The sequence below is a fragment of the Calypte anna genome, chromosome 1, assembly GCF_003957555.1.
Source record: "Calypte anna isolate BGI_N300 chromosome 1, bCalAnn1_v1.p, whole genome shotgun sequence".
Lineage (NCBI taxonomy): Eukaryota > Metazoa > Chordata > Aves > Apodiformes > Trochilidae > Calypte > Calypte anna.
In genome coordinates, this window is record NC_044244.1 from 122,085,417 (window position 1) to 122,106,858 (window position 21,442).

Genomic DNA, 21,442 nt, shown 5'->3' on the forward strand with positions numbered 1-21,442 from the left:
AAGGCGGTCCGGCTCCGCGGGAGCACGACAGCCGAGACCTTGCCGCGCTCCAACCCTTCCCGCCGCATCCCGGGGATGGAGGGATGTGGCGGCGCGGCAGGCGGGGATGGGGGTGTTCGGTGGGGAAGACCCCAGCGGCCGCTTTCCCGGAGACGGGAGGCGAAGGAGAGCTGGGCGGGGGGCGCCGCCTGCCCCACCGCAAGATGGCTGCAGGGGAGCCAGGAGATCCCCTCACCCTGAGAGGCGCCGAGTTTGAACGCGGCAGGACCGCGGAAAAGGAGCGGAGGGGAAAGACCGGGAAGAGACCGGCCATGCCTGCGCTCGAAGCCGCCTCTCGGCCCCTCCGGACGGGGCGGTTCGGTCCCTAACGTGCCGAGTCGAGCGGGTCCGTGCCCCACAGGTATGGGCGAGATGCCTAGATGTCGACAACCCGGGGCCCAGCGGCATGCGTTATCCCGGCACCGCACCGCCTCCTCCTGCACTGCTGCCGCTGCCGCTGCCGCCGCTTCCCCCCGCGGCGGAGCGGAAGGGGGGCGGTGGGGGGCAGGCCCGCGCCCCCGGTGCCGCTGCCGGGCATGCGCGGCGCCCCCAGAACATGGCGGCGGCGTGAGGCGGCGACGGCTTGAACCGCTTGACAGGCGCGGGAGCCACCGGGGGATCCACGTCTCGCCCGGTGAGTGGCGGCGGCGGCGCTTCCCGCAGCGCCGGGCAGGGGCAAGGAGGAGCAGGGAGAGAAAGGGGAGAAAAGAGGGGCGAGGCGGGGGTCGTGCCCTTTCCCTGGGCTCCCAATCCGACCTTCGCCCACCGTGGCCGCACCGAGCACCGTAGGGGAGGGAGAGCAGGCGCGGCCCCTCTCCTTTTCCTTCTTTTCGGGGTGTCTCTGGCTGCAGCCCTCCGCCAGCCTCGCCGCGCTGGAGGCTGCAGCCTGTCCGCCCGGGGCAACCCTGTGCTCGGTTGCCGCGTCCTGGCCTCTCGGATCTGCCCGCTCCCCGCTTCGGCGGGCTCGACTCCCAGTGCGGCGGGACCCGCCGTTCCCCGCCGCTCTCTGGAGCAGGGGCGCAGCTGCGAGGGCGGCGGGGAAGGAGCCGCTGCCCGGGCAAGAAGGATCGGAGCGAGGCTGCTCTGCCTCTCAGCATCAACAAAGCTCTCCTAGGCGATAGCTTGAAGGCTCCGAAGCAGCAGGAGCCCCGGCGAGCAAAGGCTGCGCAGGAGGTCCCCGAGAGGCCCGGAGCAGCTGCGCGGCGGAGCGATTGACGCTGCCCCCAGCCGCCAGCTGCCCGTCCCGCCGGTGCCTCCGTGGCGGGGCTGCGCCCGGGATGGGCCCCGCTCCCTGCCGTTCGCCGGAGCAGCGGGGCAAGCGGCGGGTGGTGTTTGACAGGAGAGCGGGCAGGACACGCCTCTCCTCCCCTAGCCGGGGCGGTCCCGCTGCCTCTTTCCGCGGCGGCGGGGGTGGTGGGTCCGCGCCCTCCTATTCGGGACGGTGGGACTGTACGGCAGGGCAGAGCTTGCCCCGCTCCTTTCTACTTGGTGACTGCTGAGGCTGGCCGGGTCCTGCGAAATGGTTGTCAGGCCGAAAAAAGCTGGCTACGACTTAAAAATTCCGTAATTCGAAGCGGAATTCCTTGTATTCGGTAAGGGGGCAGGGGTGCTGCTGAACGACTGCGCGGGGAAAGGGTGGCCGGGTGGGTATCATTTGCTGGCTTGCGATTCCCCGCGGCACTGTTCACGTTTTCCTTGCAGTTTAACTGAGTACATATATAGAGGAATGAAAAGTTCTGTTCTTACTGTATTGTGCATCATTGCTGCCTTTAGCTGCTGGGAAAAACTGCAAAGCAGGTTGCAGTGCTGTAGTAATTAAACACATATTCCAGTTAAACTTTAGGCTCAGTTGTTCTTTAGAAATAGACACTGCTTAAGTGTTTTTTTAAAATATTTTGTTACTGCAATTTAAAGTTGAAACCTACAGTTATTTGCTGTTTCTCTCTAACTAGGGTATAGGAGGTAGCAAAAAATAACCCTAAAGCATGTAACAAAGAGGTGTAATGCTGATGTCTTAGTGAGTTCTAATAACATAGACTTGTGACTTACACGTATTCTAACATCCTTGGTGATTAAAACTTAAAAAGCATAGACTTTGTACTTTTGATAGTAGCTTTTCAGAGCGTCGAGTATCTGACTTATAAACAGCTCTTGAAATTTGACTAGTTATGAATTTTTTTATTATTTAGTGTAGCAGTCAAACTTTTGGATTTTGAAAGCTTTCATAGTGCACCTTAGTGTTTGGAAGTGGCAGAGATAGTGAGGCAATCACTGAGGGTCAGTAACAACTGCAGATGGGAAGAGTAATGTCAGGGAAGTTTGCTGTGTTACTCTTATGTTTTAAGCTGTCATATTAACATCAGCTAATAAGCAGGGGAGTGAATGTGATGTGGTGTACTGGACCTCCACGGGCCACTACCATGTGCTGCTCAGATTGCAGCAGCCCACAGCCCATGTGAGAGAGTTTGCTGGCAGTCTATCAGGAGAAATTACTTGTACAACCTGGCTGTGTGCTTGAGGGCAGGGGGAGCTGGTTTTCTCCTTTAGGGTATCATAAAACGTAAGTACTATTTAAGGATGGTATTGAATTGATGTGCAGAAAAAGCACATTGTGGACAATTCTTGGTGACAATTTATTGGTGAGAAGTTTAACAGTAATGCAAGCAGGAGAAAACGGGGAAGAATGTCTGATAAAACTGAAGTTGAGACCTGGAAATACTTGTATGGCTTTTAACTTTAACATGGTCTGGTTTTGAATGCAAAAGTAATCCTAGAATCATAAAATGGTTTCGCTTGATAAGTAATCTTTACTGATTTTGTTTGAAACTCAGCAAGTGGATTTGATGCGATAGCTTTCTTTTTGGTGTAAATATGTAATAATTTTTCAGTGATAATGTAGTACTAGTTGTGTAATATCTTTCATGCTGCTTGGTATTATATTTGCATAATAATGTTAAGATTCAGAAAAAACAAATACTAGCTTTTTGATTACGTGTTACAGCTGCAAATATAAACTGCTTTCACACTAATTATAAGCTATGTGGGTACACAAATGTGTCGATTGTTCTTAAAATTTGGTCCTATATTAAACATTGATCTTGATGTAAGCAGGTTCAGGGAGGAAGCAATGACAGTCCTCTAAAATATGTTTCTTTAGGCTATGTATATTCTTATTTCGAATGTGCAGACGTTAGTTTTGTTGTTGTTTTTTTTTTTTTTTTTTTTTTCTCCTTTGCTGCAGCTGTCCTTGCTGTGTCCAGTTACTGTGCTCACATGAGGCAGAGGCATTGTTTTCTGGGCTGGTTGCCTCAGTTCAAAAGAGGCATCGGAGAGTGTTTCCTTTACAAAACCAAATTTAATGTAATTTTCACTAGAGTGAAATGTGTAGCATTTACTCCAGTATCTGTTGGAAAGTTGCATATAAAACAACATTTGTGGCTTAACTGAGGAAGAGAGAATGTGAAAAAACTTGAAGCAAACACTGATAGCTCCTTCTGCCCTTTGTCCACAGGTGTCTTCCTCATGATTTTGCCTCATTCTTTTCTTACTATTCCAGTGGGATTGTGAGCTGCAAGAAAGCCCAGTTTACTCATTTAACTGTTTCAATTGTTCCATAATGAAGTGGATGTACAGGAAGAAATTAAGTTCACAGTAATTATCCCTTGTTATTAAATAACATTATAAACAGGAAATGATGTTTATCAGTAACTGTCCAGAACATGGCATCTGGCTTTCTTGCTCATCTGGACACATCTGCCTCAAACAAGGATGGGTGAAATACACACTTACTCTTGCATAGTTCAAGATAAACTTTGAAAGTAGCACTTGACAGTCTTCTGTTGTATTTCTAGTAGAACAAACTAGAGGTACAAACCGGGACACTGCTTAAAGTAGTCTACACAAGGGAGACTGTTAACCAACTCCTTGACCTCTCCATCTGTGGGACATTTAAAGTTCTGTGTGTTCCCATTTGAAAGAAATAGCCCTAGGCACCCAGCCATGGTTACTTCTTCCAGAGATTAAAATCTTAAATGTAAAAGGACTATGTGGTTGTGTTCCTTGAAGTGCAAGACATGCAACATAATCAGCCCAGAACTCTGAGATTTTTTTAACAGATGGGAAAAGCCAGAAAATCCCATATATAGTTGTTGAGGCTCAGTAGAACAACTTGTAAATATGAAACAACAGAAACAGAAAATTATTTGTACTGGAATGTTACAGGTGTTTTCTTTACATGTAGCAGTCCTGATATTTTTGCAAATACTTCTGACTGGCAGCTGGCTTGGTGTAATTTGAAGTCCCAGAGTATTTGTTAACATGCCAAAATGATCTGGTGAAAGACTCATTTTTACTGTGATTTGTGTTCTGATACATTACAGTGTTTTACTATTACAATTTGTGTGCTACCTTTGAAGACTTCTTTTAAGGTTCAAGGCTTCTATAATTTGGTGATATCTTGGTGTAGCGGTAGGAAGCTTTTATATTGGCTTTGTGCAGTAAAGTTTATTTTTGTACTGTAGCAGTGACTGCTAGTGGTGAAGTACATGTGGTACTGTGTATGACAGCTTTGCTTATGATGTCTTAAGTGTAGAGGGAATATATTTGCTTCAGGTAAACCCTCTAACAAATGAAGCAGTTAAGTCCTTAAATGAGTAGTAGTCTCTTTTAAGAGTATATTTCTGGGTGAATCGTGTTCTCATATGTGTGTGCTTTACGTACCTGCCAGCAGGCTTGATGTGTATAGGCAGCAGGGGCTGAGGGAAGAGGGCTGAGAAAGCTTTCCTCCCAAGATCTCTGTTCCAGAAAGTAATTGCATTAGTTTCTACATACTTGGAATAGGACCAAAGAAATTCAGTATTTTCTTATCTTAGATTTAAATGGATTGAAGCAGGATTCACTGCTTCTTTGTGAAGGTGAGTTACATGTCTCTCGTATTTCAGCACTGGGGATTCACGACCGATTCATAGTTCTGGGCTGTAACAAAGGCACCTGCTTTAGGGGTAGTAGCTGATCATTTTGGATCCAAGTCGGTGCAATATTAAGTGTGTGCTTACTGGGTTTCTTCCATGTACTCTCTTCCTGCCTTTCAGAATTACCTCCAAAGTCTTTCTGAAATACTGAAACTGTTAGCAGCATTTTAGTGTCCTTCCATGTGTTAGCAGGAGCGTGGCCCTTCTGCTCCACAGAGAAGATGCTGCCTACGTATCTTATATCCAAACTATTCCTAAAGTACTCCTTTTTTAAAATTTCTTAGAATAACATTATATGTAGTTTCAGAATGAACGCTGTTTTGGACTGCTTATTTTATCCACAATTGGTATATTTTCTGAGCAGCTACAGAGGAAATCTTAAACCAAGTATGACAGTGCATTAAAGGTAGGTATCCTGGTTAAATAATTTGATTCTAGACCTTCAGCTTCACAAATCAGGTCAAATATTTAAGATACCAAGGGAATTCTGTCTTCTCATGAAAGGTTTGAACTTCTTTGATGGCAATCTAGGTCTGTTGTCTTCTCAAGGTAATGCGATACCCCTTTTAGTGTAGGGCAAAGATGAGGTTGAGCCTTTCATCATCTCTAGCATACATTAGTTCAGGGAGCATCTGAAGTTTATAAAACCTATGAGAGGGTAGCACCATTTTAATGAGGTGCATACCTAAAATGAAGCATGTGCTACTATTTATGTACTGTATGGAATCTATCAGAGATTAATGCAGAAAGATTTAGTGGAAGGAGTGCAATCCTTGGGGCACTTTTAAAAGCCCATTTAAAAAGCACGGTTTGTAAAAGTGAGTCTTGAATATGGAGGAACGTGAAAAGGGCTGCTAAACCTGGTGGAACTCCTTATTGTCACTATCATCTGTTAGGGTCTTGGGGATTTTAAGTGCTGTAGCATATTTGATGGCACTTGTCATACCAAATCTCTTGTATGTACACCCTGTACTGCATTGCTATAAAGAGGCAGAACTTTGATTTCTGGACAGGTCAGAAGATATATACTTGTTTTAATCACAAAATAAACAGTGTTACAAATAGCTGAAAACTTTGGTATGTTTGGTGTAATGTACTATTTTTTTCCACCTTGTTGTAGGAAAATGCTATCTAGGTACTTGTCTGAATAGTCTCTGGTGCTTAATGGTGTAAGCACTGGATGGAGGAAGGAGTGGGGATCTCTTCCAAATTGCTTTCTGATTTCCAGAAGTAGCAGAAAGGGAGATGCTCTGGCTCTGTCCTGAGCTCAAGCTGCACGCAGCCAGTGACATCTGTGCAGCCATGCTGAGGAAGAGGTGAAGGTGGTTGCCCTGTTATGTGCTATTTCACCCATTTTTTTATTTTCATAATAGGAAAGTTCTGGGAAGTGGGTAAGAGAAATATGTGGATGTTCTCAATGCTTTGGGCATTTTGCCTTTTTCCATATTTGAATAGTGCAGTAAATACTACATCTGAGCATTTGCAGCTGTCTAATTCTAGCACTGTGTTAGCTGCAGAAATGTCTAGCAGCGGTGAATGGTCCTTATGAATGCTTGTCCAGTTTGATGGACAAATATTTATGGCAGTATCTGAGTGGAGGATACTGAGTGGGGAAACCCTTCCCATGTGGGAGGGGTTTATAAAAGTGTTTTTCTTTTTAGTTAGAGAAATGAGAAGTTGGAAAACAAAAGCTGTCGTACCAGCAACACAGGTGAACCCAGTGCAGGGATGTAGGTGTTCCTGGACAGGAAAAAACAACAGAAAAAAACAGGCAGAAAAAAACAACAAACCTATGGGGTTTTCTCCCTTCAGAAACATCCCTTGGAAGAGGAAACTGTCAGGATTAAGGATTTATTTAGTTCTGCTTGGTTTGAATTTGTGTCCTGGTGAGACACCAGGATGTGAGATGCATGTAGTTGTTCCTCTGTAGAAGCCAGGCTATGCTGTGGTGTGCTGCAACAGTGGATTGATGCAGTGAGGGAAATTCTGTGTTAGTTAATATACTGCAGCAGGGAGTCCCAGGCAGCCTTATATCATTTGGATTCTCAAGTGGAGAAAGTGAAGTAAATACTTCAAGCACTGGAAGAAGGTGATAGCAGAGGTTTGTTGCTGCTGGCATTGAGTGGAAGCAAGGAAGGACAAGTGTGTTGGTCTGGAACAAGGTGACTCCATCTGGAGTGCTGCCAGCAGACAGATCTGATGCAGAAATGTCCCAAGACTACTCTACATACCTTCAGTGTGGAAAATAAATAAATTGTATGCTTTATTTGACTTCAGCTTCAAGCTGAAAGTACTTGTGTTTCTCTAGATGCTGTTGGATGAAGAAAAAATCTGGACCACAGGGATACATTTACCAGTAATGTGGTATGTGGATTGGGCTCTATTAGATCATATCTGAACTAGGCTTTCACAGCCCTTTTCAAGTTTGGAGGCAGTGTAGGTGGGAGGAAGCCGAAGCTGCTTAAGAGGCTGTAAAATCCCTTTTCCGCCATCCCTTCTCTGCTTGTCTTTTTCCCCCTTGTCCACTTATGTACACATACTCTCTCTGACTGCTGCTTTTAAAGCTGGTAGTATTACTTGTATGCCAAAGACAAGCACAGAAAATCTCTGCAGGGATCTCTAGCATCTGGGCATCTCTTACTATGTTTGCAACAGCAATTTCTTTTCTCCCTTACCTGCTGTATTTACACTGTGCTGAAAGTATGCTCAGTGCCTCACAGAACAAATAGTTCACAAGCTCTCTTCTGTGTCAAGGGAGGCTGAGCTGAAGGCAGAGGAGATATATTTGTGCGTAAAGAATTTCGTGCAGATATGTAGCTTTTAGCCAGTGCTAATCATTCAAAATTATTTGGTTTTTCTGGTGCATAATTTAATTAGTTTGCTTTATGAAAGAAATTTGAGTTAGCCATTTGAACAAAGCCAGATTGAGTAATGATGATGAATGTTTTCAGGAAGAGTACTCGAGGCTTGAAGGGGGAAGTGGAAAATAGCTCAGAGGTGTTTCAGTAAATTGAATTCTCCAAAATGTTAAAACAATCTGTTGAACTCTTGTGCTACTGTAAATATATACTAGTAAACTACTAAAACTGACAGCTACACTTAAGATAGAAATGTAAGCACTGGGAGCTGTATTTTTGATGATTTATTTTATATAACATTAAAATACCCTTTCATGTGGGAAGACTGGCATTTTAAGAATATTTAAAGCTGTTAATGGCCAGTCAGCCGCTTTGCTGAACTGCTGACTTCACACATACCATTTCCTTTTTCAGGTTTTTACAACCCCACATCTTCTGACTTTTAAAGCAGGATGAGGAGGGGGGTAAGAGGAGAAAAGCGATTTTCCACTGGTAGCCACAGAGCAGCTCTAAACTTGAATTTTTAAAATTACTGTCAAATTAGTTAATGTTGAATCTACGTGACATAAATTGTTTTTGTTGTGTGTCGATACAAGCTATGCTTTTTAATTTGGAGACCTCACTTTTCAGCTGTTCTAACTTAAAAGTTTTTCTTGTTTCAGGAATTTTTGGAACAAGTATTTGGTCTAAACCATGTTCGTGCTCCTTTTTAAAAGACAATGCCTTGCTCTGTGCTGAATAATAAGCTTAATATGGTTTGAGAGTTCAGAGAGATTTTTGTAGTCTTGAAATGTATGACTTATTGTAATTACAGTTGCTTATATTGTAAAGCAGTTCGTAAACTTACCTGGAGACAGAGCAGAACATTTACAGGCAGTATTTTACTGCTGACAGCTTAAAAGTTTGTTTATGCTAATCACTTCATAAATAGTGAGCAGTACACTGTTAGTGACTTTCTCACTTTCTTAGTTGTTGTAATAGTACACATGGCTAGCTAATATCTGTTGTTTTGAAAGCCTGTGAATTTGACAGAGTCCTATCTCTTCTACCTCTGTTTTTATCAATGAGTAGAGGTGTTGAGATATACCAGCTTATTGGAAGTTCTTCTATGTGAAAACATGGAAGTCTGATTTCCTTTCCTTGAAAAAATTTAACTTTTTTTTTTTTTAAGAATGTGCACTTAAAGGGAGTCCAGCTTAGATCAAATTTCTTGTCAGAACACCAACTGATTATATATTTGTGTGCATACATGAAAGAAGACCTGATCTTTAGGGTTTTTTTTTAAATCATATACATGTAATGCAAAATAATACTCATTTTACAACTACAAAGCTTGTGTTACATTTTGTAATCCTCTATTCATGCAAGTGTAAGTTTTTTTTCTTTTAGCCTTTGAGGTTTTACTTTTCTACCATGATGCCACAGTATCATGGTTTTTACTGATTCCATCTATTACAGAAATAAGGAAGTAGATTCTGTTGTGTCAAGTATACTAAATGAGTCTAGGTAGTAGGTAACTTGCCAGAAAGTTAATTTTCAATGGGTCTTGGAAGTATTGTGTGTCACAGAAATGCCTTTTTTCCAGACCCTTAAAGACTTGTGAAAAAAACGTAAAGTTCATCTTTAATTTAAGAGATAACAGATGAACAGATGGTTAGCTTTTAAGAAACCAATATTCTAGATTCATGAAGAATAACTTTGAAGGAACGCAGTTAACTTTCAAAAAAACTCCCACTTGTTTGGGCAGTGACTGGTGCCTGTTACCTTCTTAAGGAAGCTGGAGTGGGAACTGCTGCTGCTGTCGCATTGTGTGTTGGTCCATGGAGGGGGGGAGGCTGTACAGGTCCTTTTTTTGAAGGGATCTTGGCAGTAACAAATGGTAAGGAGGAGGCAAGGAGTGGTAATGCTCCTTGGATGTGATGGAAGGGTGGTGATGCTTGGCCCAGCAGTTGTAACTGGTAACTCTTTCATAGTAAAAGCTAGCAGCATGGGAGTGCTGGTGGTGAGAGCAAATGTAGGACTTGGACAGATGTAAGAGTTGGAGGGGATATTTCTTTGTTTACATTGCACCTATTCTCTGCCTGTTACTGGTTTTTGTGGTTAAACTATATGTAATTGTTTTCTCCCTTCGTCTGTGGAAATTTGATCTGGCAGGATTTGTAGAAAAAAATATTGAAGACAAAGAGGGGCAAGTATAGCTCTGTGTTCAGATTGAGCCTGAAAAATGTCTATCTGCATTTCAAGCTAAAAACGGGGAGAATTTAATCAGTGCTTCATAGTGGATGTTTTTTCAGCTTCCTCCTCTGCACTATGTGTCTGTATAGCCTCAGTCCTCATCTAGCAGAGGCTGCCCAATGGTGACTGTCCCTTCCTCCTATGAGGATGACAACAAGGTCTGAGTTGCTGCATTTATACTAGCGTTAGCATCAAAAAGCTGACTACTTATGAAACTGTTGTATCTGTCTTACCTCTGAGCCTGAGATGCAGTGGAGGTACTGGGCCTGTAGTCACTGGCTACTTAGGCTTCTTTTAAATGTTATATTGATCTCCATAGTTCTGTCTTGTAAATTCTTACAAGCGTGCATGATCCAAGATAGACTTGCACTGAGAAGCCCAAAATATGCATGATTTTTTCACGACGTTCAGCTTACTTGAGTGCCTGGCTTACAGTGAGAAGGACAATGGAGATGTGTAGCAGGCAAAACAGAATGGTTTTGACATTTTTTGTGGAGTACTCATTTCTTTGAAATACAGTAACACATGCCCTTTGAGTAATTCTCTGAAAATGAGAAGAGCGAATTAAGACAGGAAAAATGTTTTCCATCCTGTTTTCTGACTTCTAGTATCATGTAGGAGCAGTTAGGGGAGGATGAAGGCTTAGGCTTGTCTACTAATATACTGCTTTCTGACAAAAGGCTCACTCAGTGGGAGTTGGCGAGTAGAAGTGATTTGGGGATTAACAATAAAAACTTCAGTGAAGAATTAGAGGCAGATGGATGCTTTCCATCTGATTTTTTAAAAAGTAACTAATGTAAAGGAATTTAATCAGTGAAAGAATAAAGTTCAGCTTACAGAATTAGTTGATCTGCAAGTGATGTGAATAACACAGTTCATGAGTGTAGAGATCCTCCGTGGCTCTTTAAATTAGCAAATAGTGTCTTCTTGGTGTACAGTATAGGTTCTGTTTCCATTCCTAAATCAGTCAGTTTTGAGCATTTTCTGTCCATGACTGGAAATCATTGTGCTTAGCTTGGGTTTTGTAACTTTGGTTTTCATTCTTCTGCTTTGTGCATCCTAAAGCCATTCTGCTTCTGCCTTGCCATTGCATTTCTCTGTTTGCGTCTATATTCCTGTCCTTGTTTTGTTTTATTTCCCCCTTTCATTTCCAGAAGCCACTAGATTAATTTCTTAACTTCAGCTTTTTGTTTTGCTAACTTGTATTGATTGCTGAGGTGCACACAGAAGAATGCCTTGAGTTCTGGTCCTTTCTACATAATTTTGCCAAAATGTATCTGGAGTTTTCTGTCCTGTATTGACTTACGGTTTTCTTCTGTGTTGGGTGTGCTGTGGGTTGAGTCAGGCTGTCAGTGAAGGACACATAAGAGTACAGTGTCTTAGTTAGCAAAGGCCATAACTGCCTTATGGTTTGCTCCTTAATTATGAGAGGCAATGCAAAAGAAGTTTCTCTTGCTTTCAGACTGACCACAGTCTGTTCAGGAGGTAACTGATGCTCACTTTGCTGTTGTGCAGCAGAATGTAGTGGAGTGGTTGATAGTGCCTCAGAAATACCATTCTCGTGCGTTTTCTGTGAAAAGCACCACTATCTGCAAGCTAATTTCATAGTGGCTCCTACATTGAATACTGTTGGACTAACTGAGTTTTAAATAGCTCCTCTTAGAAATCACAATAGATTGTATTCCTGCCGTTGTGATTGCTCTGTTTCAGGCAGTGCTTTCAGAACTTTTAGTTGCTTTATATTTTTTAACAGGCTGGTGGGCATGCTGTAAAATAGCCTATCTGGTACAACACAAGCTAATGAAAAGCTGGAATCCTTTTTATGTTCTGACAGATGCTCCGGTTGTGCTAAACTTGATGACTATCACTGCGGGGTTGGAATCTTTATTACTGCACCAAGTGCAATCTGGTACTTGGAACAAAAAGATAAAAACCATGCACTGTTTTAAAGTAATCTGTAAAAGCAGTTACTTTGACTCTGCATCACCTTTCATGATTTATTACTTGCAGTGGAAAAGCTTTGAATTTTTGGGGGAGTCTACAAAAAGCATCAAGTATTACGAATTTATTTGATGGCTTAAAAGGATTTCTGTTCTTAATCCTGATGATCACTTATGCTATGAATGCTATTGTGTAGCAAACCCTGCTTCTTTCAAGTTAGTTTTGAGTTTTATTAATAACTGCTTTTAAGTTGCAATCCTAAGATTTTTATTTTTTTAAAAACTGGCTTGTTCACACAGAGAGCACACACACACACTAAGTGATTTCTTCAGTCACTGACATTTTTAAACCCGTATTTAATTAGTTTTAGCCATGGGAATTGCACAATATAAAGTTTTCATTGTGCCATCCATCACCATAGTGTGCAGGTTCCTTGAAATTTCACTGAAATGTCACAGATTCAGGAAAACACTCAGCTGTATAGGCAATATGTATGTGTAATTTATTTTGATTTTTTAGTATGAGGCTATAAGATTAAAGAAATTCCGTTGGTCTCATGGGAGTTCCTAGAAAGGAAATGATCAAAGAAGAAAATTCAGAAATTTGAATTGATTTTTACTTCTTATCACTTGAACAGTTAATGGAAAAGGATCATCAACTTGCTGGCTTTGTTTCTTTGAGGCTAAAAAATTCAAATGAGTTTGACTTGAAGTGACACAGTCAAAGTTCAAAAGAACTAGATCCTGGAGTAGAAAATCACAGTAACACACACAAAAATAATTTGTTTATGCTGTTTTAGAATAGTTTAAGTAATTTAGCCCTTCTAGTTTCTAAATCCTATAAGAATATGGCTCTCTGCTTTTATCTGCAGTGTTCCCCAAAGAGGTTCCCTGTGCTCTGTTGCAAAGAGAGCAGGACAGGGGTATCAGTGAGCACTTGGGCCTTTGTCTAGATCTCTAACATCAGTGTTTTGTTCCCCCTTCCACTGTAGTTGAGCAAGATAATGTGTTTTACCCAGAGGTGTTTTAAATGGATGATTGTTTAACTCTGGAAGTCAGGCACAAGGAGCAGGTTTCATATAGAAGCCTTTCTTTCATTTCTCAGTAACAATTGTTAGGGAAAAAAAGAAATAAAACACATTTTGTATCTTTCTTTGTATCAGAAATCCACAGAAAATGTAAATCATTATACAATGAACTGTCTAAAAAAATGGATTAAAAGTTTGGATTCTGTATGCTTGCTACTTTAATAGATCTGATGTTTACACACTGTTATTCTATGCATAGTTTGTTAAATGCTTGTAACTTAAAAGCAGCAAGATAATTATACACCAATACAAAAAAAATCCTTCCTTCCAAAAAAAGAAAACCCAAACTCCAATAACAGCCTCCCCCCTAACTTGTTGTGTTACTACTCCACAGGAAACTGTTGAGCTGAAAGGAAGAATTAACTGGTCTTTCAACTTCAGCCTTTTTATTGTGAGACAGAAGATCACAGAAGTGTTACCATGGGGAGAACAGCAGCTAAAGGTAAGGCCTGGTAGCTTTTTTTAAAAGAGTAAAGAAAATAGGGAAGCTGCTAAATTCTCTTTTTGGTTGTGATAGAATAATACTTGACAATTACCATACTGTTAGATTAAAGAAGATAGTTCTTGATGCATACTGAATACAGGTAAGTTCAAACTTCTTGTTGTTTTAGAGAAAGTATACTAAATTTGACTCATTCTGGAGTTCTGAAAGTTCAACCAAAGTAATTTTGACAGCCCTGAGGCCATTATACTACTCTAAAATTGAAGAATGTGTCTAGATGTGATATTAAATAAAATGTATTTTTTTATTCTGTAGCTGCATATAATTTAATGGGTCCATACCTGAGTAGTGCAGGGAATCAGGTTTTATCACAGTGTATGACATTAGCAGCTGCCTCTTGAAGATAAACCAAGCATTTTTAAAGAAATCAATCCACAAATGCAGTGTATTATGAAGGTGTGATTTCTGCTGTGTCACATCTGCAGAAGTTAATTGCAAGTGCTAAAATTAGAGTGAGACTTCAGAAGCAGCAAGAGTTTTTGGGTTGTTGAAACAAGGAGAATGTGAAGAGAGAAAGACCCACTGTCTGAAACCAGGTTGGTGCTGCTTTTCAAATGAGTAGTTCTCCCCCATAAAAGGCTGCTAATACTTCTGTATTTTCCTTGAGCTTTCCACCTTCAGCCCTAGCTGCTTTATGGGCTTGTGTGCTCCCTTGGTAAATCATTGTCTTTTGCTATAATGGATTTTCTGTAATGGCAGGAGTCATCCATTTAATTGGTGCACCAAGAGTTTATGGAAGGAAGTCCTTTTCCCCTTCTCTTGTAGGCTTTCTGCATGGCTGTTGTTTAAATACAATAAAGAGACATGCTGCTCTGGGCAGATGAAGATAATAACCCTGCTAGGGAAGCACAAAAAGAAGGGAAAGGAGATATTTCATATTCACTCTGTCTTGCTGTGCTCAGCTGTGTGCACTGAGGCTTGGTGAAAGTAGCTGGAAGGTGCTTCAAGCCCTGTGTGGTAGGGACTGAGGAAGGCCCCTTCTTGAGCAATGGGTAAGTCTTGGGTTTATGCTGATGAACTTCATCTCAAGATAAATAAGTGACATGAGAAAAGTATATCTTGTTGTGACCCAAAGATACTTTATATATATTGGGAAGAGACAATGAGTTTCTTTCAGAAAAGTGGTTTCCTATCATGTTTTGAACACCCAACAGAGTTTGAAGACTTCAAAGTGGCTAAGAAATAGCTGCAGAAATCTCAAAAGCATGGCTGTGAATTGTTTTTCCCCCATCAGCAAGCAAATATCAAGTCTTAGAAGATGATACCTTGTGTCTCCACACCATCCTGTGGTAAAAACTAATACTGTTGACAGAGGTGGAGCTTGCTCAGCATGCAGACAAAGCAGTCATCTTGTTTGTTGAATGTTTAACTATTCCCAGAAAGAGGCTTTGTGAATTTTCAAAGCATTTTGGACAAGAAGCTGGAGTTCATCTTGGGATTTTATGAGAGAGATTGTATGTTGTTCACCAGGATTATCTTTATCAGACTTTATATTCTAAAAGTGTGTGTTTTCTGATTGTAATTTTTTTTGGTCCCATTCATAAGCCAATCGAGGTAGTTTTGTCTGGTTTCTTCCTGGTATCTAATTTCTTGCATGATAGATGTGGTTGCTCTTGTCTCTATTCTGTTGAGTAATCTTATCAGCAGAAATATTCTGTGATTACAGATATGGTGGGAGTAATATAAACACGTGGAAAGCACTATGTTAAATCTACTCTAATCTTGTTTTGTGTCTACTGTTTTAGTTTATGAAGTGTGATGTAGAAAAACTGTTACTGTGCAGCAGAATATGCTGCTTTTGTAATCTCAGTATATGCTGTCTTCTGATCTTGCTACAAGAAGAAAACAATCCTTCATGTGGTTTTGTAAGTATTTAGCCTATATGTATTGCAGGCTAAATGTGTATACATATTTACATGGTGACTATATAGGCTCTCTATATACTTACATGTCTTGATAAATTTTAAACGATTTATCTGAAAATGATATCCCATTCTTTGCTTTTTTTTTTTAAAAAAAAGCTGAGTAGCATGTGATTAGTTCCACAGTAGCAGCATTTAATTTTTGTCCATGTTTTGTCAAAGGATCTAAACCATTGTGTTTTACAATTGAAACTAAACTCAAACTTGTCTCTTTAAAAATGGAGTTTATGAAAAGAGGAAGATAGATAATCAATTCAACTCATGTGAAAACAGGGTAATAATTCTTACTGCTACTAGCTTTTCATCTGCTTAGACAAAACACTCCAGCTTTGTAATGGTCTTCCTGACATGGAGGGCTGGAATGCGTAAAAGCAAAGGGAGCCTTTGAGAACAATCTTTGTTTTATTCAGACTTTTTTTTTTTTTTATGCTTCTGCATGTGCTGGGTGAGTTTTACTTGGGCATTTTAAAGAAAAGATTTCTTGCCATCAAAAAACAAGCGATAGTGACAGTGCTTTGGGTTTATTATGAATGAAGATGCAAATGAAATACTTAAATTGCTATTGAGGAATCCATTTCCTCTCACTAATGTCTTCATCTCTTCTTGTTTTCATAGTTTTTCAATGTCTGATAAGAAAAATGTGTGAGATCATTTGTATCTGCTGTGGTATTTGTGGGATAGGCACTAAGCCTGACGGATACAGGAAATAAAGAATTTGGGTGGTGGTTGGCAGCCAGAACTCATCTGGTGTCCAGGCTTCAGTTTTTCACATTCTTTCACCTGTCTCTTATCATTAAAGGCTGTCATCTTGTTTGAAATCTGCCACTGTGGGGTAGATAGACTTTCATGACTGTCCTTTCAAGCTTTGGGTGTTCACAGGAAGCAGTTATTACTTCTTTAATAAGTTTCTCATGTGGGACTTTGTTGGATATCCTCTTCAGAAATAAGTAGATTGGGAAGTCATCTACTCTGTAAGCTGCCAGCCTGATGTCTGAGGCAGTCCCATGACTGTTACTGGGAAGCCTGGCTAGCTGAGCTTGTAGAACATGACAAGAAGCTGTGCTAGGCATTACCATTCCCAGTAGAAAGCTAGCTGGAATCAGTTCTGTTTCAGAGAGGCTAGATGAAATACACTTTCATCTGTATGTGGGAGAAGGTAAATACTGTCCTTGTCTTGTCTCTGTTACTGGACTAGTTTTACTGATGTCCCTTCTTGGATTCCCACTGGTATCTGCTGCCTAAGATAGGGTGTCCATCTGTGTGGGTTTAAGTCCTACTCCTGAAGTACTGGGGTCAGAGCTCTGTGGGCATCACCCAGAAGCATTTCTTTGAAGCTGACCTCTGTAAGGATTTTTCTTTGGGAACCTGTCAAATGCTTTTGGTGATGTACAAAATGTTTCAAAGCATTCTTTTTTCCAGAAGAATGAGTGTGTAAGTCAAGAAAGAAGACAAGGTAAAGGAGTAAAAATAGCTTTTTTTTTTTCCTTTCAAAGGATCTTGGTTATTCCTCATACCTGCTTCAGGATAAACAGGTGATACTTTTGCAGCAGGTATGTAGCTGTAGGTGTGTTTTCTGGGACTGTGGACTCTGTATTATCCTCGGAAGATTTCTCAGCCCTCGGTGCACTGATAAGCTTCACTGGTCATGCCCAACATCACTTGGGGACTCCCAGATCCCAGAACCCCAAGTCAGGCCTCCTGGGCCACCAGCCAGGAGGAGCCCTGCCCAGTCTCCATCTCCCCACAGCCCTGCTCTACCCAGCCATGGGCCTGTGTCCTGGCCCAGCCTCATCCTAATCCCAAGAGGATGTCTGGGGCTGCTCACTGGGAGCTTTCCAGCTGCTCCTGGCTGGGGTAGAGTGGCCCTGGCTGGTGAAGCCTTGCTTGGCTGCACTTGAGGGGTTGCTGGGCTGTGCTATGCCCTGGCCAAGAAGCACCACATCCTACCCATGAGGAGCCAGGTGGATGCCTTAGCCCCTCCTCACTGACCAGTGGAGGATATGAAGACTGCTGACAGAAGATGGTTATGATTCAGCTCTTGCTGTACATGGTGAATCCTCAATAAATAATGAAAGAAGTGGGGCAAAAGTGATGAACATCACTCATTGCTCATGGGTGCTGTGTTTCAAGAAAAGCCTTGCTTGTAGAAAACATAGACTGAAAACATAGAGAACATAAAAAGAGAACATAAAAGAGAAACATAAAAAAGAAACACCTATAAAAGAAACACTGCATCTTCGATGCAGATCAACTCATTGTGTCTCAAGTGTTTTTGATCACCAAATGTCTAATTCTAGGTTAGGAGTGTTAAAATTTCCAATGTAAGCCAATCAATAGCTAAGGAATTTTACTGCAAGTGGATGCAAGAATCAGCTGCCAATACAGTCTTTTGGTACAAGTGATCCATCCCATCACCTGTAGCAGTTCAGGCTAACCCGGGTGGCCAAAGATGTGAGCTGAGGCATGTGCCTTCCCAGAGAATGGCCTCATTCCCTCTGCTGAGGCATTTGCAAACAAGAAAGTTATTCAACCATGCAGAGCTTGATAACTTTTTAAAATCTGAAAACCCACTTTCATTTCATTTGTCGGCTCAGTGCCATATTTGATTTGTGCTTTTGTTTCAGTCCATTAGTGTCAAAAGCAAGTCTGAAGACTAAAAGGAGGTGGAATTTTGCCTCCCTTTGTCTTCTCTGTTCTAGCTTCCCAGTCCCCCTCTGTGTGTCTGATATGTGCTGAAATCTGTCAAAAATGAAATATGACAAACTTCTTCATGAGTGCAGTAGAATGGTAGAGAAAGTAGGCTATTCCCAATGATTTTTTTTTTAAATAATTGAAGTTATTCACTGTTCTGAGGTAGCAGCTTGCATCTGAGTATTCAAGAATTTATATAGAGCATAGAATCTTAAACTCAGAAATAAGTTTTTAGGGTGGTTTTTGTTTGGTTGGTTCGTTTTTGTTGTTGTTTCTCTGTCCATAGTGGTCTAGATAAGATTTTAAAATATATCCAGTTATTTTAAGGATCTCAAATTGCATGTAGATCAAGTAAAGCTGTTATTAGCTGTTTGTAGAGCTAATACTACATTTTCTGCTACTAGATTTATTTTGATAACATAATATAAAGTAGTCAAGATCTTTGCTTTTTCATACTCCTATTTTGAAAGAAATAACATGCAGTGATTAAATTTATAGTACAAATACCTTTTTGATTATGCACTGACATGAATAAAATAAAGTCAGTCTTTGGAACAACATTTTATACTGTGTGAAAGCATTCTGTGTTAAGCTGGACATCGTTATGATGTGAATATTACATTTAATATGTAATGGAATCTTGTCTTTTAGATTCAAAGAATATTAAAAAAGAGAAAAATGGAAAGAATCAGGAGGCAAACAACCCGTCTTTAAAAAGTGGTAGGTATTGCAGCTGTCAGGTTATTAGCTAAGGTACCTTAAAAGAGAAGAGTGTATTTGGATTGTGCCATCTCCCGAGGCTTTTTTTGCAATCTCTTTAGCTATTTTTGATGAGTAGCTAATAATACAGCCTTGCTTTTGTCTAACTCTGTTGGGAAGGTATGTTTCGGTGTAGAAAATTATGGTTGAAACTGCTTTACCTAATAGTTTTACTACCTAAGACAAGTATTCCTTGTAGTCAAAGGCCCTGTGTAAAAAAAAAATTTTCTTTCATTCATTTACTGATTTGTTGGTTCTTCTAATCTTTATCTTTCCCAGTTTCATACCTTTCTGCCCCAGTCATCTTCTCATTATTTAATGTGTTTGATGGTGCCAAAGACGAGATTTTCAATTCAGTAGCCTGAGTTTTTAGTATTACTAACAGGATTAAATTGTCTGGGATTCTATTTTTACTTTAAATTTAATCTGGTTTAAAATATGTTTTTGTGTCTTTATAATAAAGTGAGGAAACTAAACACTTGCCAGAAATGATCCAGCTTCTTATCACACCTCTGCTATCTATTAGACAGCCTCAATTATCCTCAGTGGGTGCCACAGCCAGGCATACGCATGGGTTTGCTGGCAAATCAGCCTTTGTGAGGTGCAGGAAGACAGGAGCATTCTTATACATGCTTCATATGTTCATGTTGGGTGCTTGAGTTTGGGACAGTAAGAAATGTCATGAGTACTATTGACTCAAGTAGAAAATCTCTTCAGGAATCCTTTGTTGATGCTTGATAAAATAGCACTGAGCTACTTTAACTCTTGCTTTGCTTACATTTCCATGCCCTCTGACTCCTGATAGATGGTCTGCTTCAGAGCTTTTCCTGCATACCAGCATAAATGTTCCTTACAAGTAGTCTAGTCACTGGGTGAATATGCTGAAGTAGTAACAAGGTAGGTGCATAGTTGAGTTGATGACTTTGCATACAAGATATAATATCCTGTTACCACCAGTCATAATACAGCTTTTCGCTTTTACATTTGCAAGACTGACTTCTTCCATTTTTTGGAATATTAGCAGTCATCTCTGTTACTTTTTCCTGTTATTTTGAGACAGGAGAGGAAATCTATTTATGTCTTGTTTATCCTCTTCTGTACTGTAAGAGGAGCTCCAGTAAAACTGCACTCAGCATGGCTGTGTTTTAAAATATGTTGTCTGACATGACAGATGGAGCCCCATAAGACACCTCTCCACCAGCAAAGTGCTTCTCATATGTGGATATGATAACATATTTCACGAGTCACTGGAAAACGTCCCTGCCTCCTTCTGTGGTGGAGAGCAAGGTGCTGAAAAAGCTTTGTGGAGAAACAGTGCTAAGCAGGCAGGCTTTATTCTGTCAGCTGGGTTCTTCCACTAGGGATTACACTAGCACTGGCTAGATTTGTTCTGATAATGTTATATAAAGTAGTCCAAAGCTTTCTTTTTCATGCTGTACTTTTCAATGTATTTTGAAAGGAAAACACTGCCATGATAAGATTTGTAGCATGAATACCTGATCAAACACACAATTACACACCTTGATCTAGTGTCTAAGCACTGAACTTATTCATGAAATCTGGGCTCAGCTCTGACAATGTAGAGAGGGGTGCTTCTGTTTAACACCAGGAAATCTCCAGAGATCCGGGGGAATGTGGGATGGGGAGAATTGAAGAGCAGGGGAAATAAAGTGGTATGACAAACTGGTGGAAAAAATAGACTGAAGTGTAGGGAAAGATGGGAGAAGGAGAAAAATTCTAATGGAATGATCACACATCTGGAAGGAGGTACAAGGTAGAAAAAAGGATATGAAATGACTTCAACTACTCTGTTTGCAAGAGTATTTAAACCATAGTTAAAATGTAACCATGTAAACCAAAATTAAAAAGAAACTTCAGCTTTTACAAGGATGGGTGGTGGGATGAATGCTAGAAAAGATACATCCCTATTTCAGAAGTCTCAAATCCATGCTAAGGGAACCTAGGAATGATCTGAGAAGACACAAGGCGCTTTGGCTGCCTAAACAGAGTTTAGGCTTGGGTGAGACTTTGTTAAACTAATCTAAATAAACCAGAACTTAAACTCTACCTATATACAATGACATTTAAATCATAGTTTTAATTTTCAGTTTACATTTTTAAAAATTTGACAGAAACTGAAGGTGAAGCATCAAGCACAGTAGAAGACAACACTTTAATGAGCTCGGCATTCACATATTCATGGTAGCAGGTGGGACACCTCTGAGGGTGCTGAGGTAGTAGACTGATGTTACTGTGAGGCTTCTATCTCATTTTGGACATGCCTTGGTAATATTGGGGAAGTTTCATGATGATTAGGAAAGGGCAAACAGTATGCCCTTTGTCAAGAAGGACAAGAAGGGACCACCTGGGGGATTGCAGGCTCACCTGCCTGACCTCAGTCTTCAGGAGAAGTATGGAGAAAATCCTCCTGGAAGCCA

At 41.0% G+C, this 21,442-nt stretch overlaps 1 protein-coding gene across 1 annotated transcript in view; it reads left to right on the forward strand.

Annotated features, from left to right (window-relative positions):
- The first annotated feature begins 589 nt into the window (after positions 1 to 589).
- The window catches only part of SCML2 (Scm polycomb group protein like 2), a 70,896-nt gene continuing 50,043 nt past the window's right edge, over positions 590 to 21,442 (forward strand). Inside the window, exons 1-2 of the mRNA XM_030458557.1 lie at positions 590 to 673; positions 13,465 to 13,572. Coding sequence (XP_030314417.1) covers positions 13,551 to 13,572 — 22 coding nt within the window. The 5' untranslated portion in view covers positions 590 to 673; positions 13,465 to 13,550. The remainder of the gene's footprint in view (positions 674 to 13,464; positions 13,573 to 21,442) is intronic.